The sequence below is a fragment of the Heterobasidion irregulare genome, assembly GCF_000320585.1.
Source record: "Heterobasidion irregulare TC 32-1 unplaced genomic scaffold scaffold_12, whole genome shotgun sequence".
NCBI lineage: Eukaryota > Fungi > Basidiomycota > Agaricomycetes > Russulales > Bondarzewiaceae > Heterobasidion > Heterobasidion irregulare.
Genome location: NW_009258208.1, coordinates 1,555,697 through 1,582,270, shown reverse-complemented (window position 1 = coordinate 1,582,270; position 26,574 = coordinate 1,555,697). Strand labels below are relative to the sequence as shown.

General features: G+C 48.4%; 5 protein-coding genes across 5 annotated transcripts; 3 read left to right on the top strand and 2 right to left on the bottom strand.

The window, feature by feature from the left end:
• Window positions 1–499: 499 nt before the first annotated feature.
• On the bottom strand, window positions 500–2,157 carry HETIRDRAFT_239074 (uncharacterized protein; the record flags this gene model as incomplete). Its single annotated transcript, XM_009554129.1, has 5 exons — window positions 500–704; window positions 777–940; window positions 1,034–1,160; window positions 1,290–1,435; window positions 1,507–2,157. Coding segments are annotated over 5 exons (1,293 nt in total), but the record flags the coding sequence as incomplete, so codon positions are not given.
• Window positions 2,158–7,808: 5,651 nt separating this feature from the next.
• HETIRDRAFT_430558 (uncharacterized protein) lies at window positions 7,809–10,409 on the top strand (the record flags this gene model as incomplete). Its single annotated transcript, XM_009554128.1, has 7 exons — window positions 7,809–7,825; window positions 7,877–7,927; window positions 7,963–8,034; window positions 8,087–8,155; window positions 8,212–8,271; window positions 8,341–10,036; window positions 10,134–10,409. The coding sequence occupies 7 exons, from the start codon at window positions 7,809–7,811 to the stop codon at window positions 10,407–10,409; spliced, it is 2,241 nt and encodes a 746-aa protein (XP_009552423.1).
• Window positions 10,410–11,908: 1,499 nt separating this feature from the next.
• HETIRDRAFT_455741 (uncharacterized protein) lies at window positions 11,909–12,739 on the top strand (the record flags this gene model as incomplete). Its single annotated transcript, XM_009554127.1, has 3 exons — window positions 11,909–12,103; window positions 12,157–12,602; window positions 12,727–12,739. The coding sequence occupies 3 exons, from the start codon at window positions 11,909–11,911 to the stop codon at window positions 12,737–12,739; spliced, it is 654 nt and encodes a 217-aa protein (XP_009552422.1).
• A 1,783-nt stretch (window positions 12,740–14,522) lies between these two features.
• On the top strand, window positions 14,523–15,695 carry HETIRDRAFT_430557 (uncharacterized protein; the record flags this gene model as incomplete). Its single annotated transcript, XM_009554126.1, has 7 exons — window positions 14,523–14,539; window positions 14,591–14,641; window positions 14,677–14,748; window positions 14,801–14,869; window positions 14,926–14,985; window positions 15,055–15,590; window positions 15,613–15,695. 7 exons carry the CDS (start codon window positions 14,523–14,525, stop codon window positions 15,693–15,695), a joined length of 888 nt encoding a protein of 295 aa, XP_009552421.1.
• Window positions 15,696–22,197: 6,502 nt separating this feature from the next.
• HETIRDRAFT_329764 (uncharacterized protein) lies at window positions 22,198–24,353 on the bottom strand (the record flags this gene model as incomplete). The annotated part of the gene is made up of 11 exons (XM_009554125.1): window positions 22,198–22,525; window positions 22,659–22,895; window positions 22,954–23,028; window positions 23,113–23,304; window positions 23,355–23,418; window positions 23,477–23,517; window positions 23,569–23,609; window positions 23,659–23,714; window positions 23,775–23,854; window positions 23,914–24,071; window positions 24,126–24,353. 11 exons carry the CDS (start codon window positions 24,351–24,353, stop codon window positions 22,198–22,200), a joined length of 1,500 nt encoding a protein of 499 aa, XP_009552420.1.
• Between the last annotated feature and the right edge of the window lie 2,221 nt (window positions 24,354–26,574).

Here is a 26,574-nt window from a genome sequence, read left to right as displayed (position 1 = left end):
CCGCAATCTGCATCCCTTCCAACCCTGCAAGGGCATCAGCACCCCCACCCCCATACTGAAGCGCGTGCGACTCACCCGCGTCCAACCATCCCACCTCGTCCTCTCGCCCAAGAGCCCGCTCACGCCCACGAGCCTCCGTCTCCGCCGCATCGTGCGCGTCTCCCGCCTTCCCCTCGGGCCTACGCGCCCGGAACACGCCGCGCGCAGCGACGCCGTCGATGATAGTTTGTGCGCGGTTGGCGTAGACGTCGTCCGCGAGTCTGTTTTGGCCCGCATTGTGAGATTGTTCGCGCTCGCGCTCTTGAGGCGCAGACGGAGGAGGCTGCGGGAGGCGTTTCCGTCCTGCACGAGGCGAACGCGCGCGCATACGCACGGACGGGAGCGACGACCAAAGGCATAAGCGACCGCGCACACACATTCGCAAGATCTTCGTCGCCACAAGCACGGTAGCAAGACGAGTGGAAACTCGATATACGAACGAAAAAGGCACGAAGCACGCACCCACGATCGCCCAATTGCGCGTGCTCGGGATGCGCAGCACCTCCACCTCGACCTCCCAACCCAGCCATGCGCTCAAACTCGCAAGCCACACCCGATAGCGCGCGTACGCGCTCCCGAGCTGGTTGTCCGACCCCAGGTTCAGCGCCGCCGCGAACGTCGCCTCCTGCTCACCCTGCGCATCCCGCCCCGCATCCGCGGAGTCGCTCGCGCCAGCAACGGCAGAGGTAGAGACCACCCACGGCCGGTCGCGCGCGCGCTCGAACTTGCGCTCGAACGTCCACGCGCAGCACGGAATGGAGAGGTACCCCGACGTGCCCACGCCTGCGCGCGCTGCGAGCACGGGGAGCCACGGCGTGAGCTCGTCGGCGTGGTTCCCGATGAGGAACGCGCCGCGCGGGAGGTCGAGCACGGGCGCATCGCCTGTGTCTTCATACGCTTCCTCGTCGCCGCCGATGCTGGCACGCTCACCATCACTGCCCTCAGCGGTGTCCATGCCCACGGTCGACGACGCGAAGGCAGCAGGGTCGAACACACGTACGGAGAGCGCGGCGCGTGTGCGTGGAGGGTAGTGTGTCCAGGACGAGCGCTCGCGGAGGTCGAACCCCGTGCCGGCATACCCTTCTGAGATAAGGATGTGCGTGAGAAGGCCATTGCCGCAGCTGGTATGGAGTCACAACGTTCCAATGATCAACATAGTGCGGAGAGAAGAAGACAACGGGTGAGCGTGGTGAGCGTGGTGAGCGTTGGAGTGGGCCCGGCTGACGAGCGGATGGAGAGGGAGTGCGCACCCCATGTCGACGAAGCCGCCGGGAGGGCGTGGCCAGCGCTTCCATGGCTCGGACACCAAGTCTTGAGGTCCGTGTTCGTCTCCACCATGCTCATCTTTGTACGTGTCTTTCCAGAGGAGCATGAGAAACGTGGCGATGCCGACGTCCTGCGAACGCGAGTCAGCCCCCAGCGACCCCGCCTGCAACATTCTACACGCGCGCACGCACGTCCACTGACCTCGAACACGTGCTTGAGAGGATCGGTCGCCTCCCTCCACTCACCCACGACGTGCTTCCACCGCTCGCGCATGACGAGGTACAGGTCCTGGTATGTGTCGCGCGGGACGAGCGTGTCATGTGCGACGCGCTTGCGGTACTGCGTGTGCGCGCCCCAGGCGTAGCGGTGGAGCGTCTCGAGCAGCGCGAGCGCCGTGCGGTGCAGGCGCGAGTCGGGATCGGTCGGAATGGAGGAGGCGGGGAGGGGGTGCGCATCGATGCGGAGGGACGCGGACGAGGTGGAGGAGGCAGGGAGGAGGCGGAAGGCGAGATGAGAGACTAGAGGGTGGAAATACGGGAGCTGGGTGCCGGGCTGGAGGAGGGGGGTGAGCACGAGCACGGAGATTGACGATGGTGGTGCGTCGGCGGCATCGCGAGCGGATGGGGAGGATGAGGTGTAGAATGTGCAGTGCTGATCGAGGGCGGCATCGCGGCCTGGTCGGCGGGGAAGGAGACGGCGGTGGATGGTGCGGATTGGTGTGAATCCTTCGAGTCCAGGAACTGACGGTTGTAATGCGTCTGAACCTGCGTAGTCTGCGAGGACCTCGGAGCGGAGGATGAGGGTGGAGTTGTACTCGGGGTGGTGCACGAGTTGGGACGTCGCGGTCTCAAACTAGACACGAGCACGCGCAAGCAATAATTGTATTCAAGAGTGTAAAAATGATATTACGAGTAGATGAAGCGAGACGTACAAGCTCAGGGGGAAAGTCTGCAGGACAGGCGACGATGGAGACCCAGGACGGGCCGAGCGGGGCGTGGCCTTGGGAGCTTGATGAGGCTTCAAGGGAGCAGAAGTTCGGGGTGAAGCGCGGTTTTGTGATGGACTGGGCCATCTGGTGAATGAATGAGCACAGACGTGGAGGAATAGGTGGGTGGGAGGGAGGGACGATGGCCGTGAACGTTGAACTCGACGCGTTGGATAGACGCGTTGGAAATGCGTTGGAATGCTCGTGATTTGGGTGTTGCCGACGTCGCTGACACTTCGCCCCATCCACTGGCAACCTTGTTCAGAGGAGATGTCCTTCGCATGCTTATTTCACGCCATCCCTGCTGATGTTTTCTGCTCTGCTGATATTCATTGTCCTTATCCGAATGAGAATGCAAACCAGCATTAGGCTGATCTGGTCCACGTGGCGCGTTACCCACATCGGAGGATGCAGCTTGAACAGAGTCGTCGGACCTCGAGTCGTCGGGACTATTCCTGCCTTTCATCATGCCGCAGCTCTGGGCGTACTCTGATGTGTTTTCATGGCTGGAATGCTCCAGCTCCTTCCCAACTTCAAGACGTGTTGAGAAAGCGTTTGAGGGCATTTATGGCGTTCTATGGGTGTTTGTACACAGTCTGCATATCGCCTCCATGAACACTCAGTGTACGTCAATCCTCTGGAGCTCGTTGATTTGGTCTGAACCGCAAGTCCACATCATGAGACGTGACTTCAACAATGTCGGAAGGCCTACCCCAGGAACGCCGCCCCCGGTCGAGAATCAGGATTCTCAAAAGGGGATCAAACCATTCATCCTGCCTTCTCTGCTCTGCATACTTCGCTAGATACAATTGAGATTATGGCAGTGGTCGAAGACGTAAAAGTGCCCCAATGGTCTTCATCTCAGAATGTACATGGAATTGTTCAACGAGTCCAGATACGAACGTTATAAGACTGGCAGGTATGACAGGCCACGGCGTATATCCACCCTTCAAGCAGTCTAGCATATATATTTGATTGGCTATGCCTCCCGTTCTTTCCCCCGAAATCGCCAATGTTATGAATAGTTCGATTGGAGAGCATATGCGGCTCACCTTTGAGAATACTCTGTGCGATAGATTGCACGTACCCTTGACTGTGGTCCTTAGCCAGACGACTGAGGCTGGCCACTGCATCTGCATCAAAGACGTCGTCTTCTCCAAAAGTGGTCGAGGTATCAACATGGAAGATTTTGCGCCACTCTCTATGCAGAGTTTCAATCCATAAATCCATCCATCCATAAATAGAGGGCGACACTGGAAAATTGTGGCGCTGGGCCGGCGGCTCAGGTCGCGTGTCTTCGCTTATGCTCGCGTGGGCCACGTAAGAAACCACGCGAGACCACTGTCCCATAGGCTTCGGGACGCGAAACGGAGCGTGTCGGAGCTTGAAACGGAGTTGGTCAGCGCGCGCGTGCCCGGGGCTAACCTAAGCATAGGGAATTCTCTTTCCCTGGCACTGTCTTGCAGTGATTTCTTCAGGCAAGGGGGCATTCACCAAGTGCTTAGCTTGGCAACCACTCTGGGCTCTTGGTTTTGTTTGCAGGTATTTTTTTATGTAAATAAATAATAAATAAAAGGGGACAATAAGAAATGGTGGCACTGGGCTAATAGCTCAAGTCATATGTCCTTGCTCACACTTATGTAGGCCACATAAGAAACCATGTGAGCAAAGCAAGCATCCATGACAAATTGGGTGAGCAGAGTAAGCCATGTCTTGGTGCTCCTAGCAACTCTAGCAACTAGAGTGGGCTATGCCTTAGCAGCCATTGAAGCTTGAAATAACATCCTAGCACCTTACAAAGAACCTTACGGGGGAGCCTCATGGGTGGGACTCTGATGGGGAGCCTCATAGGGCAGAATTTCATAGGGGAATCTAATGGATAGGACCTTATAGGGGGAGCTTTATATGGGAATCTTACAGGAAGGACCTTATAGGATATCATAAAAGAGTCATATAGGGATATTAGGGCACAGGACTTTTAGTAAGCAGAGTGAGCCATGTCTTGGTGCTCCTAGCAACCCTAGCAACTGGAGTGGGCTATGCCTCAGCAGCCATTGGAGCTTGAAATGACATCCCAGCACCTCACAGAGAACCTCACGGGGGAGCCTCATAGGGCAGAATCTCATAAGAGAGTCTAATGGATGGGACCTTATAAGAAGCTTTATATGGGAATCTTATAGGAAGGACCTTATAGGATATCATAAAAGAGCCATATAGGGATATTGGGGCACAAGACTTTATGGGCACTGGAATTTACAGGCACTAGACTTTACAAGCACTGGACTTTATAGGCACTGGACTTTATAGGCACTGGAATTTGTGGACACTGGACTTTATAAGCACTGGACTTTACGGGCACTAGAATTTATGGGCACTGAACTTTACGGGCACTAGACTTTATAGTCAGTGCACTCTACAGGCACATGAGACCAAGCACTACAACAAAAACTCAGATTAAGCACGGGCACTGTACTTTACAGGCACTAGACTTTATAGGCACTGGACTTTGTGAACACTAGACTTTACAGACACATCAGACCAAGCACTGTAACAAAAACTCAGATTAAGCATGGTTGTGCCGTCGCAACGCGACGGGTGAGAAGCTAGTCCATAAATAGAGGGCGACACTGCAAAATTGTGGCGCTTAAGCGACGGCTATGCTCGCGTGCTCCTCGCTTATGCTCGCGTGGGCCACGTAAGAAACCACGCGAGACCACTGTCCCATAGGCTTCGGGACGCGAAACGGAGCGTGTCTGAGCTTGAAACGGAGTTGGTCAGCGCGCGCGTGCCCGGAGCTAACCTAACCATAGGGAATTCTCTTCCCCTGGCACTGTCTTGCAGTGATTTCTTCAGGCAAGGGGGCATTCACCAAGTGCTTAGCTTGGCAGCCACTCTGGGCTCTTGGTTTTTTTTGCAGGTATTTTTTTTATGTAAATAAATAATAAATAAAAGGGGACAATAAGAAATGGTGGCACTGGGCTAATAGCTCAAGTCATATGTCCTTGCTCACACTTATGTAGGCCACATAAAAAACCCTAGCAACTAGAGTGGGCTATGCCTCTGCAGCCATTGGAGCTTGAAATGGCATCCTAGCACCTCACAGAGAATTTCATGGGGGAGCCTCATGGGTGGGACTATGATGGGGGAGCCTCATAGGACAGAATCTCATAGGGGAATCTAATGGATGGGACCTTATAGGGAGCTTTATATGGGAATCTTACAGGAAGGACCTTATAGGATATTATAAAAGAGCCATATAGGGATATTGGGGCACTGGACTTTATGGGCACTGGACTTTATGGGGACTGGACTTTATGGGCACTGGACTTTATAGTCAGTGCACTCTACAGGCACATGAGACCAAGCACTACAACAAAAACTCAGATTAAGCACGGGCACTGGATTTTACAGGCACTGTACTTTATAGGCACTAGACTTTATAGGCACTGGACTTTGTGGGCACTAGACTTTATAGGCACTGGACTTTATAGGCACTGGACTTTGTGGGCACTGGACTTTGTGGACACTAGACTTTATGGGCACTGCACTTTATGGACACTGCACTTTACAGATATTGCATTTTACGGGCACTGCACTTTACGGGCACTGCACTTTACGGGCATTGCACTTTATGAGCACTGCACTTTATGGGCACTGCACTTTATGAGCACTGCACTTTATGGGCACAAGACTTTACAGGCACGTCGGACCAAGCACTGTAACAAGAACTCAGATTAAGCATGGTTGCGCCGTCGCAACGCGACGGGTGAGAAGCTAGTCCCTATATAGAGGGCGACAGTGAAGAATTGTGGCAAAACTCCGCCGGCTAATGTCGCATGTTGTCGCTTATGCTCGCGTGGGCCACGTAAGAAACCACGCGAGCGAAGCGAGCGCCATGACAAATTTGGCGAGCGGAGCGAGCTGTCTCTTCAGCCGCCCGGCAACCTCGGCAACTGGAGCGGGCCGTGTCTCAGCAGCTGTCGGGGTTTCGCACGGCATCCCGGTCTGCCCGGCAATGCCAACAACTGGAGCAGGCCGTGCCTCGGCAGCCATCGGGGCTCAAAATGGCATTCTGGCACCCCACAGGGAACCTCACGGGGGAGCCTCATAGGGCAGAATCTCATAGGGGAGCCTTATGGGCAGAACCTTTCATGGAATATGAAAAGGGAGCCTAATAGGGAAGCCATATAGGCAGGATCTGGCAGAGGAACCTTATAGGGGAATCTTTTGAATGTCATCTTGCAAAATCTCATAGAGGGGCCTTATAGGGGAATCTTATAGGCAGGACATTATAGAAAATCATGGGAACTGGACTTTATGGGCACTAAAAGTGATATTCTAGCACCTTATAGAGGAGCTTCACAAGAGAGCCTCACTGGCAAGATCTTAAAGAGGAACCTGACAGAGGAACATAATAGGTAAGCATAATGGAGAAACCTAACAGGGAAATATAATAAAAGAACCTATATAGGGGAACCTTATATGGGCCATATATTGGCAGCTGTTGGAGCTTGAAATAGTATCGCAGCACTTTATGGAAAAGCCTTATAGGTATGACCTTATAGAGGAACTAAATAATGCTTGACAAGAGAGTCTTATATAGAGAATATTATGGACAGGACCTTATAGAATGTGATCAGAGAGCTATATTAGGGCAAAATAATTTATGGGCACTGGACTTTATAGGCACTAAAATTTACAGGCACTGGGCTTTACAGGCACTGGACTTTACGAGCACTGGACTTTACAGAGACTAGACTTTACAGGCACATGAGACCAAGCACTGTAACAAAAACTCAGATTAAGCATGGTTGCGCTGTCGCAACGCGACGGGTGAGAAGCTAGTAAATAGAGGGCGACACTGCAAAATTGTGGCGCTGGGCCGGCGGCTCACGTCGCGTGTCTTCGCTTATGCTCGCGTGGGCCACGTAAGAAACCACGCGAGACCACTGTCCCATAGGCTTCGGGACGCGAAACGGAGCGTGTCGGAGCTCGAAACGGAGTTGCTCAGCGCGCGCGTGCCCGGGGCTGCTGCGAGCCTTGCGATACCTGATCTCTGCCATCAACCATCATCATCTCTGTCCCAGACCCTCATCTGTGCTCTCCTCTGCTTTATTCCTCACTGGCTTTTCTCTCAAACTCTACTCTGCTCTACTGGGTGTCTCTGAGCACGGATTCTGCTTAGAAAGAGCCTACAGGGTGTGAAGTCTACCAGCACGGCCTTAGTTTGCTGTAGCCAAAAGCAGTCTTTTCATAGCTGCCTGGACCTCTCTCATCCTGCGGTGTTTCAGTTGCTCAGGTACCTTTTACCACAATCTCACAGTCACAACGACCTGCTTTGCAGACAACGAGTGACATCGAGTTGTCAAAGAGCATTGGGAATCCTCTTCCCCTGGCACTGTCTTGCGGCAATTTCTTCAGGTGAACTGTGAGGGGGCATTCAGCGAGTGCTTAGCTTGGCAACCACTCTTGGCTCTTGGTTTTGTTTTCAGGTGTTTTTTTTATTTAGCTTTTCACAATGAGTGTTCCACCTTTGTAAGTCTGTGTTGCTTGCATCATGTCCATTGTGCTCAACTCTTTTTGTAGGCCTCCTAATGAGGGTGTAGTGGAAGTCTGGATGCCTGCATTGGCACCTTTGTGAGTATCTTTGGCTTGCTTGGATACTGTTTCAGTGCTAAAATTCTTTTTAGAGATGATGATGAGGATGATCTCTATATGACACCTCCACCTGAGACTGTGCATAAGTATGTGTTTTAATTTTTGCTTATTGGTTGTGTATACTCATATTTGTCATAGTGAGAATGCCAATCATAGTGAAGATGAGGATGATCTGTATATGACTCCTCCACCTGAGAATCTCAATGGGTATGTGGTTTTATTTAATCTTTTTATGGTCATTGGCTAAAAAGAAGAAACTATAGACATGTTGAAAACCAAGAGGCTGTTGAAGAGGCTGCCCATGTGGATGTGACTATGACAAGGTATGTAGTTTTTGTTAAATCACACAAAATTTGTTTATTAATTTTGGGGTTTACAAGAACTCCTCCTAGGACTCCTGAGCATGAGCGCCAGACTGTGCGAGAGCAAGAGCGTGCTGAAAGGCTTCAGATGACTTCTCCTACTCTTCGGCGCGAGCGTTCTGCATTACGAGGCTCTATTCGTCAGCCTGTCTTTGAGGATCTCTCTAGACCTTCCCATCCTGTCACTTCTAATCCTGCTCAGCCTCCTATTTCTCTTGCACCACCCATTCAGCTTCACCAGCCTGCCACACTTGCTCCTCCTGTCCAGTCATACCATTCTGCAGTGGCTGCTTCCTCTGCTCCATCATATCATCCTGCTCAATATGTTCCTCCCCACTTTTATCCTGCTCCCATGTTCCAACACTCTGTCTATCATGGTGCTATGGCTCATCAAATTCCTGGACAATATCCTATCCATGCTCCCCCTCCTATGCCTGCACCACCACCTCATTATTGGCCTGTGAATGTTTCTGCCCATCCTAATCTTCCACGCCATTTGATTGGGAATCATGATCGACAGGCTCGCATGCGTCTTGCAGCAGCTAGCCATCCTGACTATGAGCGCCGCATGATGAATAACTTTGAACAGAGCCATGCAGAGCGTAGACGGCGTCGTAGAGAGAATGCAAGGCCTGACGCAGTGGTTCCTCTTCCTAATCCTGTCCATCATCCACAGCCTCCATCATCATCTCGGCATAATATGCAGGCTTTACAATACCAGCAAGAGCAGCAGGAATATGATCATCATAGAGCTTCCCTTCATGAGCAGCATCTTGAGGAGATCCGCCAATATCTTATAGAGGCCCAGCAGAGACGCATAGAGCATAGAGCACAAACACAGGCAGAGCAGCAGATTATTCTTGAGCAACAACAAGAAGACAATGCCCAGCCACAAGAAGTCCATCAGTATCATTTGAACCTTTCCCAGCAGATTCATGATGACAATCTTGCCATTCAACACAATCACCATGCTCTAGCTCAAAATCAAGTAATGCAACAGCTACCTCTTGGTCGTCGTCCTTATCAAGAGCCTGATGCACGCTATAGTGTTGGCCATATGAATGTTGAATGTTCCCACTGCAAAGCCCTTCACTTTTCCTCTGAAAAGCTATCATCCTCTACTCGCAATCACATCCGCTTTGGCATGTGCTGTTTACAAGGCCAAATTAGGCTGCCTGTGTTATTGGACCCTCCTCAAACACTGCGTAATCTTCTTTGTGGAGACACTGAGAATGCCAAATCATTCAGGCTAAACATCAGGCAGTACAATAGTGCATTTGCATTTACTTCTATTGCTGCCAAGCTATCAGATCATGTTACCACTACTTCTGGGCCATATGCATTTAAAATCCATGGAGAACTTTATCATCAGATGGGTACCTTGCTACCACCCAACCATCTTAGACCTTCCTATGCTCAGCTCTATGTTATTGATCCTCAGGCTGCACTCAATGAGCGCAACAATGCCAATCCCAACTTGAAGTCTGAGATCATGAATAACTTGCAGGATATGTTTCATGAGCACAATCCTTATGTTCCCCTGTACCGCCATGCCTATCAAATCATGGCAGACAAGAATCCTGGAGAACGAGACAAGCTTGCAGCCCATATTGCTGTCTTGCCCAATACTGATCATCGCCGCTATAATGAGCCTACTGCAGATGAAGTTGCTGCCATCATTCCTGGAAGTGGAGATGAGGAAGTGGACTTGCACAGAGATATTGTTGTTCGTTATAACCATGGAGGTCTAAAGCATTTCAGCCATCTTCACCCTCACTACAGTCCCTTGCATTATGTGACATTATTTCCACATGGCGAACAAGGCTTTCATCCCAATATTCCTGCTCATCCTGGACCTAATGGCCAAATGCTCTCATCCAAGGTGTCTCAGCGCTGCTATTATGCCTATCGTCTTATGCGCCGTCTGCTTGATCCTGAAACCATCTTTAGAGCTGGCAAGCTATTTCAGCAATATGTGGTTGATGCTTGGGCATCTATTGAGTCTAGCAACCTTTTCTGGATCAGGAACCATCAGAAGGAGATCAGAGCTGAAAAGTACCAGTCATTGTTTGATGCTATCCATGCAGAAGCTGAGGTAGACCTAGGCCAGCGGGGAAAACGTATTGTGCTTCCCTCTACTCATGCAGGCAGTCCACGTTATATGTATCAGCTTTTCCAAGATTCTATGGCTATCACTCGCCACTGCCATAAGCCTGACATCTTTATCACCATGACTGCAAACCCTAACTGGCCAGAGATCACTGAAGAGCTCTTAAAATATGATGGTGGTTCAACTCAGCAGCCTTCTGATCGTCCAGACTTGGTTGCACGTGTGTTTGCCTTGAAGATGAAGGCTCTTATAAAGGATATCAAGGAGGGCCTATTTGGCAAGGTGGCAGGGATGGTTTATACCATTGAGTTTCAAAAGCGTGGTCTTCCTCATATGCACCTTCTTCTTTTCCTTGATGCACAGGACAAGATTCAAAGTGCTGAAGATGTGGATAGGATTGTCTCTGCCCAGCTTCCAGATCCTGCTGCCCATCCTATGCTTTATGAGTCTGTCACAAGATACATGCTCCATGGACGCTGTGGCCCTGAGTTTCCTCAAGCACGTTGCATGGAAGAAAAAGATATTGGAGGCACAAAAGTCAAGCTCTGTAGCAAGCACTATCGGAAGGACTTTACTGAGCAGACCCTCTATGGTGAGGATGGCTATCCTACATATGCTAGGCCAAACAATGGGCGCACCTTCACTCGGCATACTATGCAGTTTGACAATCGTGATGTTGTTCCTTATAATCCCTATCTCCTTGCCAAATACAACTGCCATATCAATGTGGAGGTCTGTGCATCCATCAAGGCTGTCAAATATATCCACAAGTATATCTACAAAGGTCCTGATCGTGCTACACTTCAGATTGGAGACATTGATGAGATTAAGGACTATGTGGATGCTCGCTATATTGGACCTGTAGAGGCTTGCTGGAACATCTTTGAATTCCCAAGGCATCTGGAATCCCCCACAGTCTATCGTCTTCCTGTCCATCTCCCTAATGAACAGCAGGTCTACTTTGATGCTGATGATAATCCTGAAGAAGTCTTAAACAGAGACAGGTCCCAGAAAACCGAGTTGACTGAATGGTTTATTGCCAACCAAAAGTTCCCTGCTGCTCATGCTCATACCTACCAGGACTTTCCTCTTCACTATGTCTGGAACCAGTCAAAGAAAATATGGACTCCACGTCAGCAGGGTTCTACTATTGGCAGAATGTTATTTGTCCATCCCTCTGCAGGCGAACGCTTTTACCTCAGAACATTGCTCACCATTGTTAAAGGTGCCAAGGACTGGAAAGACATTCGCACTTATGAAGGCATTGAATATCCTACCTATCGTGATGCCTGTTTTGCACGTGGCCTTTTAGAGGATGATGGAGAGTGGGATATGGCCTTGGCTGAAGCAGCAGATATGCAGACTGGAACTCAACTTAGATCCCTCTTTGCCACCATCCTTCGCTTCTGCATTCCTTCACAACCTCTTATTCTTTGGAATCGCTACAAGGACAAAATCTGTGATGATCTGCATGTGCGTCTTACTGCCATGGGCTTTCCTGATCCTACTCAAGAGGATGTCTTTGATTATGGCCTCTATCTGCTGGACAAAGTCCTTACTGGAATGGGAAAGCGCCTCATTGACTATCCTCCTATGCCTTTGCCTCTGCAAGATTGGAACCAAGCTGCAAATGTGCTTCTTCAGGATGAGCTCAACCATGATTATGTGGCTCTTTGGGAACAGGTCAGTTACCATGCATCCTTCAAACTTGACCTTGAGCTGACCTTGCATTTCAGGTGGAGACTAATCTATTGACCTTCAATGCTGAGCAGAGGAATGCCTATGATGCTGTTATGCAGTCAGTCCAGTCCAACCAAGGCCAAGTCTTCTTTCTGCACAGTGCTGGAGGTGGTGGAAAGACCTATGTTTGCAACACCATTGCTGCCTCTGTCCGCTCTCAGGGCAAGGCTGCTCTTTGTGTTGCTTCTTCTGGCATTGCCTCCTTGCTTCTGGATGGTGGTCGCACTGCTCACTCTCGCTTCAAAATCCCCATTGAGGGTCTCAATGAGCGCTCCTCTTGCTCTTGGGAGAAAAACTCTGACTTTGATGGACTTATTCATCAGACTGGGGTGGTCATTTGGGATGAGGCACCAATGCAGCATCGCTATGGAATTGAAGCTGTTGATCGCACTCTTCAGGATCTTATGGGCAACCCTGCTCCTTTTGGTGGTGTTACTGTGCTGTTTGTTGGAGACTTTCGTCAGACCTTGCCTGTGGTTCCCAAAGGAAGCAGAGAGCAGATTGTGGCTGCATCTTTGTGCAAGTCCTCACTCTGGAATCACATCCAACTTCTTACTCTTAAACAGAACATGCGTCTAGACCAGACTCCTGAAAGCAATGCCTTTGCTCAATGGCTCCTCAATGTTGGTTCTGGCCATAACCTTGGTGAAGACAAGTCTATTGAACTTCCTCCCAACATGCGTCTTGATAACAATACTAAGGAATCCTTGGTTGACTTTATCTATCCTGACATCTCTGATCAGCACCCCAAACCAGACCACTTCTTCCTTGACCATATGATTCTTTCTGGGCGCAATGACACTGTTGCTGAGATCAACAAGGAGATTCTGGCCAAGTTTCCTGGAGAAGACAAGCTCCTAACCAGCATTGACTCTGTCAAGGACATAGAGGGTTATCCTATAGAGTTTTTGAACTCTATCAATATCTCTGGCCTTCCTCTTGCTCACCTCCATGTCAAAAGAGGTTGTCCTCTCATTCTTTTGCGCAACATTGATCCCTCTCATGGCCTATGCAATGGCACTCGACTCATCTTACTTGAGGCAAGGACACGTGTCTTAAAATGCCGCATCTTAGGTGGGGCACATGCTGGAAGAATTGTGTTTATCCCTAGATTAACCCTGGAGCCATCTGGAGAAGCCTGCCCTATTCCTTTGAAGCGCAGACAATTCCCTGTTCATGTTGCCTTTGCTATGACCATCAACAAATCACAAGGACAGTCTGTCAAGTTTGTTGGATTAGATTTGGAGCGGCCTGTATTTTCCCATGGCCAGCTTTATGTTGCACTGTCACGCTGCACATCAGGAGATAGAATCAAGGTGTTATTCCCACCAGACTCACAAAGGACCAAAACCACCAATATAGTGTACCCTGAGGTATTGCAAGGCATTTTGGATAATCAATAGTATGTCTTGGATCATAATCATTGTGACATAGCTAACAATTATAATAGGACTTGAACAAGGACTGTAGTATAAAACTTATATAGAAACTTCTTACACTTTGACTCTCAATCCCCACTCTAACTTTTTATATGTATGCTTTGAAATAAAACTGCTACTCTAACTTGGCTGCTTGACTAAAACCCAACCACAAACTAAGCACTATAACACAAACATAGATTAAGCACTGTCACACAACTTCAGACTAAGCACTGCAACAAAAACTCGGATTAAGCATGGTTGCGCCGTCGCAACGCGACGGGTGAGAAGCTAGTCTCTATATAGAGGGCGACAGTAGGGGTCCGGTGGCAACTAGCCGTCGGCTAATCCCACGCGACAAACCACGCGAGACCACTGTCCCATAGGCTTCGGGACGCGAAACGGAGCGTGTCGGAGCTTGAAACGGAGTTGGTCAGCGCGCGCATGCCCGGGGCTGCTGCGAGCCTTGCGATACCTGATCTCTGCCATCAACCATCATCATCTCTGTCCCAGACCCTCATCTGTGCTCTCCTCTGCTTTATTCCTCACTGGCTTTTCTCTCAAACTCTACTCTGCTCTACTGGGTGTCTCTGAGCACGGATTCTGCTTAGAAAAAGCCTACAGGGTGTGAAGTCTACCAGCACGGCCTTAGTTTGCTGTAGCCAAAAGCAGTCTTTTCATAGCTGCCTGGACCTCTCTCATCCTGCGGTGTTTCAGTTGCTCAGGTACCTTTTACCACAATCTCACAGTCACAACGACCTGCTTTGCAGACAACGAGTGACATCGAGTTGTCAAAGAGCATTGGGAATCCTCTTCCCCTGGCACTGTCTTGCGGCAATTTCTTCAGGTGAACTGTGAGGGGGCATTCAGCGAGTGCTTAGCTTGGCAACCACTCTTGGCTCTTGGTTTTGTTTTCAGGTGTTTTTTTTATTTAGCTTTTCACAATGAGTGTTCCACCTTTGTAAGTCTGTGTTGCTTGCATCATGTCCATTGTGCTCAATTCTTTTTTTAGGCCTCCTAATGAGGGTGTGGTGGAAGTCTGGATGCCTGCATTGGCACCTTTGTGAGTATTTTTGGCTTGCTTGGATACTGTTTCAGTGCTAAAATTCTCTTTAGAGATGATGATGAGGATGATCTCTATATGACACCCCTACCTGAGACTGTACATAAGTATGTGACTTACTTTTTGCTTATTGGTTGTGTGTACTCATATTTGCTATAGTGAGAATGCCAATAATAGTGAAGATGAGGATGATCTGTATATGACTCCTCCACCTGGGAATCTCAATGGGTATGTGGTTTTATTTAATCTTTTTATGGTCATTGGCTAAAAAGAAGAAACTATAGACATGTTGAAAACCAAGAGGCAGTTGAAGAGGCTGCCCATGTGGATGTGACTATGACAAGGTATGCAGTTTTTGTTAAATCACACAAAATTTGTTTATTAATTTTGGGGTTTATAAGAACTCCTCCTAGGACTCCTGAGCATGAGCGCCAGACTGTGCGGGAGCAAGAGCGTGCTGAAAGGCTTCAGATGACTTCTCCTACTCTTCGGCGCGAGCGTTCTGCATTACGAGGCTCTATTCGTCAGCCTGTCTTTGAGGATCTCTCTAGACCTTCCCATCCTGTCACTTCTAATCCTGCTCAGCCTCCTATTTCTCTTGCACCACCCATTCAGCTTCACCAGCCTGCCACACTTGCTCCTCCTGTCCAGTCATACCATTCTGCAGTGGCTGCTTCCTCTGCTCCATCATATTATCCTGCTCAATATGTTCCTCCCCATTTTTATCCTGCTCCCATGTTCCAACACTCTGTCTATCATGGTGCTACGGCTTACCAAATTCCTGGACAGTATCCTATCTATGCTCCTCCTCCAATGCCTGCACCACCACCTCATTATTGGCCTGTGAATGTTTCTGCCTATCCTAATCTTCCACGACACTTGATTGGGAATCATGATAGACAGGCTCGCACACGTCTTGCAGCAGCTAGCCATCCTGATTATGAGCATCGTATGATGGAGAATTTTGAAAGGACTCATGCAGAACGTAGACGTCGTCATAGAGAAAGCACAAGGCCTAAACCCAATAACCCTCCTCATCCTACATCTTCTATAAGACAACAGGAAGAGAATAATCATTATGCAATTCTTGACCAGCGACATCAGCAAGATATTCAGCAGCAGCAGCACCTTCATCATCAGCTTGATCTTGCAGAGCAGGCACATCATCTAGACCTTGAAGAGCAGGCACATCAGCATAACCTTGCTATCCAACAAAATAATCAAGCTGTAGTGGCTCATCAGGCTCTCCAAAATCTGCCTCTAGGTCGCCGTCCATATCAAGAGCCTATTGCACGTCACAGCCTTGGTCTTATGAATATAGAATGTGCTCACTGTCTTGCACTCCATTTCTCTTCTGAACGTCTTACCAACTCCAGTCGTATCCACCCTTGCTTTGGCATGTGCTGCTTACAGGGTTAGATCAGATTGCCTGCATTTTTACAACCTCCCCCAACCTTGCGCCGACTGCTCTGGGAAGGTGGTTCAGTTCCAAAATTTTTTAGAGATCATATCAGGCAGTACAACAGTGCATTTGCATTCACTTCTATTGCTGCCAAGCTATCAGATCATGTTACCTCTACCTCTGGGCCTTATTCATTTAAAATTCATGGGGAACTGTCTCATAAGATGGGAAGCTTGCTACCACCTAACAACATCAAACCCTCCTATGCTCAGCTTTATGTTATTGATCCTCAGGCTGCACTTAATGAGCGCAACAACAATAATGCCAACTTGAGATCTGAAATCATGAATGACTTGCAGGATATGTTTCATACACACAATCCTTATGTTCCTTTGTATCGTCATGCCTATCAAATCCTGGTAGAAAAGAACCCTGGAGAGAATGACAAGATTTCAGCTCGCATCACAGTCTTGCCTAATGCCGATCATCGTCGCTATAATGAGCCTACTGTTGATGAGGTTGCTGCTATTATACCTGGGAATGGAGATGAGGAAGTGGATTTGCACAGAGATATTGTTGTCTGCTATAACCATGGAGGTCTAAAGCACTTTAGCCATCTTCACCCTCACTACAGTCCCCTACATTATGTGACATTGTTTCCACATGGCGAACAAGGCTTTCATCCCAATATTCCTGCTCATCCTGGACCTAATGGCCAAATGCTCTCATCCAAGGTGTCTCAGCGCTGTTATTATGCATATCGTCTTATGCACCGTTTGCTTGAACCTGAAACTATCTTCAGAGCTGGCAAGCTATTTCAGCAATATGTGGTTGATGCTTGGGCATCTATTGAGTCTAGCAACCTTTTCTGGATCAGGAACCATCAGAAGGAGATTAGGGCAGACAAGTACCAGTCATTATTTGATGCCATTCATGCAGAAGCAGGTATCAACCTAGGCCAACAAGGAAGGCGCATAGTTCTTCCCTCCACTCATGCAGGCAGTCCACGTTATATGTATCAGCTTTTCCAAGACTCTATGGCTATCACTCGCCATTGTCATAAGCCAGACATCTTCCTTACCATGACTGCAAATCCTAATTGGCCAGAGATTCAAAAAGAGCTCTTGAAATATGATGATGGTACAACTCAGAATCCTTCTGATCGTCCTGATTTGGTGGCACGTGTCTTTGCACAAAAGATGAAGGCTTTGCTCAAGGAGATCAAAGAGGGCCTGTTTGGAGGGGTTGCTGGCATGGTATATACCATTGAGTTTCAAAAGCGTGGGCTTCCTCACATGCACCTTCTCCTTTTCTTGAAGCAAGAACACAAAATTCAGAGTGCTGAAGATGTGGATCGAATTGTCTCTGCCCAGCTCCCAGATCCTGCCACCCATCCTATGCTATATGAGTCTGTCACCAAATACATGCTTCATGGACGTTGTGGCCCTGAATTCCCTCAAGCACGTTGCATGGAGGAAAAGAATATTGGCGGCACAAAGGTCAAGGTCTGTAGCAAGCATTATCGCAAGGACTTCAATGAGCACACCCTTTATGGTGAAGATGGCTATCCTACATATGCTAGGCCAAACAATGGGCGCACTTTCACTCGAGGCGCTATGCAATTTGACAATCGCGATGTTGTTCCTCATAATCCCTATCTTCTTGCCAAATATAACTGCCACATCAATGTAGAGGTCTGCGCTTCTATCAAGGCCATCAAATACATTCACAAGTATATCTACAAAGGTCCTGATCGTGCCACTATTGAAATTGGAGATATTGATGAGATTAAGGACTATGTGGATGCTCGCTATATTGGACCTATGGAGGCTTGCTGGAACATCTTTGAATTCCCAAGGCATCTGGAGTTTCCTTCAGTCTATCGTCTTCCTGTTCATCTTCCTAATCAGCAGCAGGTCTATTTTGATTCTGATGACAATCCTGAAGAACTTCTCAATAGTAACAAGTCCCAAAAGACAGAGTTGACTGAATGGTTCATTGCCAACCAAAAGTATCCTGCTGCCCATGCTTACACTTATCAAGACTTTCCTCCCTTCTATGTCTGGAATCAAAAGAATAGAGCATGGACACCACGTATTCAACACTCAACTATTGGCAGAATGTACTATGTTCATCCCTCAGCAGGAGAGCGCTTTTACCTCAGGACCTTGCTTACTATTGTTAGGGGTGCCAAGGACTGGAAAGACATTCGCACTTATCAAGGCATTGAGTATCCAACCTTTCGTGAGGCCTGCTTTGTACGTGGCCTTTTGGAGGATGATGGAGAGTGGGATATGGCCTTGGCTGAAGCAGCAGACATGCAGACTGGATCTCAACTTAGATCCCTCTTTGCCACCATCCTTTGCTTCTGCATTCCTTCACAACCTCTTATTCTTTGGAACCGCTACAAGGACAAAATCTGTGATGATCTGCATGTGCATCTTACTGCCATGGGCTTTCCTGATCCTACTCAAGAGGATGTCTTTGATTATGGCCTCTATCTTCTGGACAAAGTCCTTACTGGAATGGGAAAGCGCCTCATTGACTATCCTCCTATGCCTTTGCCTCTGCAAGATTGGAACCAAGCTGCAAATGTGCTTCTTCAGGATGAGCTCAACCATGATTATGTGGCTCTTTGGGAACAGGTCAGTTACCATGCATCCTTCAAAGTTGACCTTGAGCTGACCTTGCACTTCAGGTGGAGACTAATCTATTGACCTTCAATGCTGAGCAGAGGAATGCCTATGATGCTGTTATGCAGTCAGTCCAGTCCAACCAAGGCCAAGTCTTCTTTCTGCACAGTGCTGGAGGTGGTGGAAAGACCTATGTTTGCAACACCATTGCTGCCTCTGTCCGCTCTCAGGGCAAGGCTGCTCTTTGTGTTGCTTCTTCTGGCATTGCCTCCTTGCTTCTGGATGGTGGTCGCACTGCTCACTCTCGCTTCAAAATCCCCATTGAGGGTCTCAATGAGCGCTCCTCTTGCTCTTGGGAGAAAAACTCTGACTTTGATGGACTTATTCATCAGACTGGGGTGGTCATTTGGGATGAGGCACCAATGCAGCATCGCTATGGAATTGAAGCCGTTGATCGCACTCTTCAGGATCTCATGGACAACCCTGCTCCTTTTGGTGGTGTTACTGTGTTGTTTGTTGGAGACTTTCGTCAGACCTTGCCTGTGGTTCCCAAAGGAAGCAGAGAGCAGATTGTGGCTGCATCTTTGCGCAAGTCCTCACTCTGGAATCACATCCAACTTCTCACTCTCAAACAAAACATGCGCCTAGACCAGACTCCTGAGAGCAATGCCTTTGCTCAATGGCTCCTCAATGTTGGTTCTGGCCATAACCTTGGTGAAGACAAGTCTATTGAACTTCCTCCCAACATGCATCTTGATAACAACACTAAGCAGTCCTTGATTGACTTTATCTATCCTGATATCTCTGATCAGCACCCCAAACCAGACCACTTCTTCCTTGACCGTATGATTCTTTCTGGGCGCAATGACACTGTTGCTGAGATCAACAAGGAGATTCTGGCCAAGTTTCCTGGAGAAGACAAGCTCCTAACCAGCATTGACTCTGTCAAGGACATAGAGGGTTATCCTATAGAGTTTTTGAACTCTATCAATATCTCTGGCCTTCCTCTTGCTCACCTCCATGTCAAAAGAGGTTGTCCTCTCATTCTTTTGCGCAACATTGATCCCTCTCATGGCCTATGCAATGGCACTCGACTCATCTTACTTGAGGCAAGGACACGTGTCTTAAAATGCCGCATCTTGGGTGGAGCACATGCTGGAAGAATTGTGTTTATTCCTAGATTAACCCTGGAGCCATCTGGAGAAGCCTGCCCTATTCCTTTGAAGCACAGACAATTCCCTGTCCATGTTGCCTTTGCTATGACCATCAACAAATCACAAGGACAGTCTGTCAAATTTGTTGGATTGGATTTGGAGCGGCCTGTATTTTCCCATGGCCAACTTTATGTTGCACTGTCACGCTGCACATCAGGAGATAGAATCAAGGTGTTATTCCCACCAGACTCACAAGGGACCAAAACCACCAATATAGTGTACCCTGAGGTATTGCAAGGCATTTTGGATAATCAATAGTATGTTTTGGATCATAATCATTGTGACATGGCTAACAATTATAATAGGACTTGAACAAGGACTGTAGTATAAAACTTATATAGAAACTTCTTACATTTTGACTCTCAATCCCCACTCTAACTTCTTATATGTATGCTTGAAATAAAACTGCTACTCTAACTTGGCTGCTTGACTAAAACCCAACCACAAACTAAGCACTATAACACAAACTTAGATTAAGCACTGTCACATAACCTCAGACTAAGCACTGCAACAAAAACTCGAATTAAGCATGGTTGCGCCGTCGCAACGCGACGGGTGAGAAGCTAGTCAATTGAATGCTAGGAGTCCATACGCGTGGACTGTCGTGGTTTAACCATTCAAGTGCCGATTTAATAGTGCCTGCGTCGCGGATCGTGCGAATGGTGTCTTCTTGAATACCTTTCAGCAGCATAAATGCGGCAAAGTGAGGGCAACTGACTGTGTTTGGCTAGCACAGCCAATACTGTCATTGCTTGCCCGTCAGGTTTGATCAGCTCTTTTATGGCGCCAGTGGCAATCAAGTCCATACGAATGTTAGCTACAACATGAACAACGAGCATTTTTTTCGGGATTAATTCAAGAACGCTCACAATGGATTGAAGCACGCAAAATCACACTCATGTGTGTGGAGTCGGTGCCTATACGGTTAGTGCTGGTCATCGCGCCGATTAGTTGGTGGATCATTTTGTCCTCGATCATAACCTCGCGGGCCTTATCTGTGTCAGTGTTCAAACGTCAGAGAATGAGTTGAGATTAATCACAGTCAAAAATTACCATGTTTCAAGAACACCAGAAAAGTTAATGCTATCATATCAAGTGTCGGAACTCGTGATGTGTCGGGTTTGGAGGTTAAAAGAAGTTGAACCAGAGTTTGGAGAGTCTTGATTTTAAGAAACTCTTCGCAGAAGACGTCTGTAACACAATCAATACGATGAGGCTGGAATATAATCAATCAAGATACCGTTGTCCGCCAAGGTCTGAATGCACTTTAAAATTACGACCTGGACTTTGGAATCGATCGACAATTGTAGCATGTTATGAACGGTGGCTAAAATCCCAGAACCAATGATTTCTGTTTTGATAGTTCCTGTACGAGAGTCAAACAGCGTTAGACGGCGTCCAGACATGACCGCACACCTGGGATCGCCGAGGGCAAAAGGGACACTAGAGAACAAAGTCCGAGAATCCGTGGCCCAGTTTGCTTGATTATGCCATAGAGCGAATTGCGAATATTCCTCCGCGCCTCGATTCTGAAAGCCGATGAGATTACCGACAAAACACCCTTCCACGAGCGATCTCTGAGGTCTATACAGATAGTGTATAATTTCAGCATGAGTTAAGGTATCAGGAAGACAACTTTACAAGTTTTGATGTTCGGGATCAAAAAATTCGCTGCGAATATTTCTACATCTTCTGTTCCTATTTGATGTTGTGGAATATCGCCTATAGAGCCATCAGACACAGAAACGTTCAAAGGCATAAATGAACGAACTTCGGACGAGAAGTCTGTAAAGACTTGGTGCAATGCGAGTTTGGAACATTTTATCTGTGATCTTGATGATTCTGAAGAGGTGGCACGAGCTGCCGCTCGCACCATTTGATTCTTCGAGGGCCTTGGAAATTTGCGTGCGCGTCTCATCGTTCGCTGAATGAGAGAATTCATTTCAACCATGTCATTAAACGAAGCATGGTACCCCACCCGAGAGCGCCAGGCGAGAAAGACAGTCAAAAACGCTGCATTGAATGTTTAGACTTCCGTTCGCGAGCTCTTTCGTCAAAGCTGGAATAATTTCCGGGGACGCTAGGATATTTGAGTGCACGTTCGCTGTGAACTCGTGAGCCTGGAAGCAGAAAAACGAACTACACGACGTACAATGCTTCAACAGCTGGAGGATACATTTGAAGCTGTGCTCTTGGAGATTGGGAGTTTCAGAGCACGAAAGAATGATAGCAATGGCATCGTCTATCTTGGTGATTGCCTCTGCTCCTGTAGCTAGACATGCGAACAACATTCAGGCGACGCTTCATTCAGTAAGGCGGGGAACGATGACAACACCACCCACCAGATGCGGCAGTGAATGCCAATCGGTTAAGATTGTACAGCCCGTTCTCCGAAGTGGTTTGAAGGCTACTGATAGCCTTCGGGATATATGATAAGTCAAAAAGATCCATCTCCAGAATCTGCTCGAATCGTTCGGTCCAGGAAGAATCGTTGTCTTTCCCTGTTCCAACAAGCTCTTTGAAATCAAAGTCTGTCAAAGTCGCCTTAGGAGCGTAGTGTTTATCCTTAAACGCAACGGAAGCGTGTATATGTTGGCCTTCCATTATCATACGACCTTTGCCGCGATGAGGAAGTCTGTAAGACGGAATGAGGAATGAGATGAGGAGCATGTCTTAGCACAGTCACCTGGTTGTCGTCGATATGCCCTTTTGTGGCGTGTGATCTACACTTGTTCGCATTAATACAGCCCCGGTGACAAGGAAGTGACGAACCTTTGGCATTGTTTATATTCCTGTACGTCAACCGCTTGATCGGTAGATATTCCATGACCCACCAGAGCCACTTCAAAGACTCTGTAGGTTTGCTCTCACGAAGCTTTTTCCAATCCCATGCAATTTCATTGCGTCGCTTGAGCCCCAGGCCAGCAGCGCGGGCTTCGTTCTCCATCCAAAGTAGAGGAATCGCAGCTTGATTCAAGTCCTTGTTCTCTTCTGCTCCACCGCCGCTGAAAAGATGGTGGAAGGCGTGAGAGGCTGTACTGAAAAAGTAACAAGCAAACCTACATGTCAGAGTGACATCCTGCAAACCACACTTCCTTGAGGTACTTTGGGCCTTCATGGGCGACTTCATTCTTCTCACTAACTGGTACGTTGTCATTTGGCATGGCGGCAAATTGGGAAAAATCGTCTTCTTCAGCATCGTTTTCTATCGTATCGGATGACGTGGGGAGGTCCTGTTTGGGAAGATGAGTATCTTCATCAGAAGGAGGCATCGTTTTCCGAAAGTATTCTGGGAGAAATTTGACGCGGCGCTCATCCAACGCAAGTGCGTGGCGAACGACGCAGATATGGTCACAAGTTTCCGTAAGAGGAAGAGGCACAGTTCTGGTGATACCGATCGAAGATACAGTATCCCTGATGGCGCAGTTTGTTAAAATCCAGACGTTGATCGGGCGAAAGCTTACCAAGCGCCAACAAAGTGCACTTTGACGTCTCTCGAATAGGTTGTCTTGAAATGAGGCGCAAGATCTGCAAGATCGTCTCAGAATGCGCTGTAGAATAGATGTCAATAAACCTGAAAATAGACCCCCACCTTCAAATTTCTGATCTGCATATAGATTGTAGGCGCTGTGGTGCAGAAATGAGCAAGTCTAAAGGCATCATGAAGTGAAGTCGCACAATGGAATCTGCTCTATATTTCCGGGATACATGAGGCCAACCTGCAAAGACCGACATGAGCCATATTTCATATTTATTCGCCAAAAATACGACCTTCTCTATCATCCCTGCCAGCGTTCGTACTTGATATGCGCCACGCGAGAAACCTACGAGAAAGGATCTTAAAATATTGCACAGGCAGAATAACATCGCTCTAGTTCGTGTACCGAAGAGGAAGATGCTGTCGCCTGGCTCATAATGATCTGTGAGCCATCGGTAAGCGCGTTGCACTATGCGCTCAAAACGCCTAACCAAAGGGTATGCAGAGTCAGATGATCGAAACGCTGAGACAATGAAGCAGCCTACAATGCGATCGCGAGGTCAACTTTACTGCTTACAAGCCGCCTCCAATGCCCGAACGTCCACGCGGAGGGAGGGGCGTATGTTCCGATACCGCTATTGTAGTACGACAATTGTCCGGGACCTTTGATAATACGGCTGTGAAGCTCGACGACGTTCGTATTCTGGGCCAAAGGTAGCATCAAAGTACTGAACACATAGAGTCGGACGGTCGATACCTTTTTCCCGAAGTGATTCGATGTACCGTCGATGCTGACCACCAAGATACGTCCTTGGCCTGCACATCTACTGTCGCACTTATCTTCACACCGGCAGCTACAACTGCAGCGACATCTACACGGGCATGACTTTTGACAATTGCACCCGCATCGTCGCTTCCAATCTGGCTGGGTAGAAAACGAACGTCTATTTGGAGCTGGAGAGGGAACGCCAGATGGCCAAACCATCACGAGTGAGCGATTTGGTGGTGACCTATCGTCTCAGAAATCTTGTGATGCGGTATTTATCCTTCTGTGAAGGACAAGTATGATGAAGAAGGAGTCGCAATGCCTCAAATGATCGATGGTACCATGAATTCAGGGCTGAGCAGAAGCTCGCCGCTACGATGCCGGCTCATCGACGGGACCTATCGATATATGAACTTCCTGTAGACATCGTGTTTCTCTGTATCTCCGGTGAGTGGGAACGGGGACGCGATGTTATGGTGCATATCGGGAGGGCACTTGACTGAAAATAGAAAACAAGAGAGAAAGGCGTGCAAGACGCATGGCACTGTTTGCGCCCAAGGCTTGAATAGATGGTCTGCACCGGGGTTTCAATGTTGGCGACTAGAGCAATGCATGCAAGACGCATGGCCCGAATAACCAGATCCCGCTCACGCCTAATACTTGCACAGGCTAGCTGCGTCGGGCTTTCAGGACGTCGGGACATCGATTTTGATTCTTCTAATCTGTAGAGGCCACGAGTTAGAGTACCGTTTGGACCGAATATTCTACCATGATGCATGGCTCTCGCCTGACTAATAAGATAACAAGACAATTCTGACAATCGTGAGGTGACTGCAACGAGGACATCCGAGAGTCGGCAAAATCAAGAGAGAGAGAGAGAGAGAGAGAGAGAGAGAAATGAGGCGGGCTTCTCAAATGTCAGATCGGATAATGGGCATCATCGTTGCGCCGGCAGAAGACACGGCGAGACGCACGACAAGTCGTCGGAAGCGCCAAAGCTGCACAGGAGTCATCTGACTCGCATCGATGTTCTAAAAAGTGAGGTGTCCGAAAAGAATGGGTCACAGTGCTCACCATTTGTGCCCAGACTTCACATGAGGCTTGAATCGTCGATGAGTGCCTTTGTGTCCAGACTCTTGGTAGTCTCAACGTTCTGTGAAATGCGAGCCCCAGGGACGCTTGTTCGGTGATCGTAATGGTTTCATAGATAAAGCGGATTGCAGTGAGGTATCGATGCAGATGATGACATCCACCGCGTACAAATGCAATATCGCACACACTACGGGGCATACCACTTTTGTAAACTCAAAGTCATATCGGCGGCGGAGAAAATAATATCGTCTAGTGGTAATGGCTTGTCAGCGCACATCGCGAGGAAAGAAGTATTGCTTCGAGATCGCTTCAGTGAGATGTGAAAAGGAAAGGCGAGCTACGAGATGCTCGATGTGCGCGCGACGGCACGGACGTGACCATGCGTGCGCTCGCGCAAGGATGAGGAGCATTACACAGACATTATACAGATAGTGATGGATTTGGCGTGTGCACAATTGTGAAAGAAGAGTTGTAATTTAGGCCTGATTGCATGAAAGAGGCGAGGCCGCGACCCAAGATGCTTTGGCCCCCTTCAGCGTTGGACGACGAGGCTCGCAAGACGTAGGAAAGCGCCGACACTACTATCGCATCGAGATGCCTGTGTATGATTTCTCAATGAGCGCGCGATGTGGACAGATTCAAAGTAAGAAGTGCTTTTGACGCACCTTGTTCAATACTGAGTTTTGACGAACAAGGTAGGGATAGTTATAATGAAATTGGGAGCCGGGCGGAGCGAGTAGAGTCAGGATGAGTCACAGGTCCATCATCGGGAGAAACAGAAGGAAAGGACGCAGCCGAGGGCAACGTGTAATGCTTGAGTGAAACGTTTCAAAACGGACACAGACACGGAACGGACAAAATGACTATCAAGTTAGGTTCGCGGTGATGAATACACGCACATAAGATGAGATGTAGGTGGGGAGGACGTGAGTGAGTGAGGTGGTTAATGCGACGTACCAGATCATAGAATGGCCTGCTTGATCTACATGTCTCTTGCAAATGACATGACCCGTTCAATGGCTCTCATCTGCGTGATGTCTGCGAAGAAGATAGTAAGATCCGATGGGAGATTCAGCAGGGCAGGCGACATTTGTGATCTACAAAAACTGAGCAAGACTCAAGAGATAGCCATGAGCAGACGATTCGTCGAGGCAGCAAAATGTCGATTTAGTAGGTGCCTGAGCTATCTCTCAAGGATGCAGATTATCGATGCAAATGTGTGTGGATATCGCAAAAGGTTTGAAGGGTGAAACAGATAGCCATGCCCAAGGTTGACATATTGAGGAAGATGAGTCTTTTTAGTGGTGAGGCGCAGTTGGGGCGAACAGTGGGACGGTGACATAGCTGC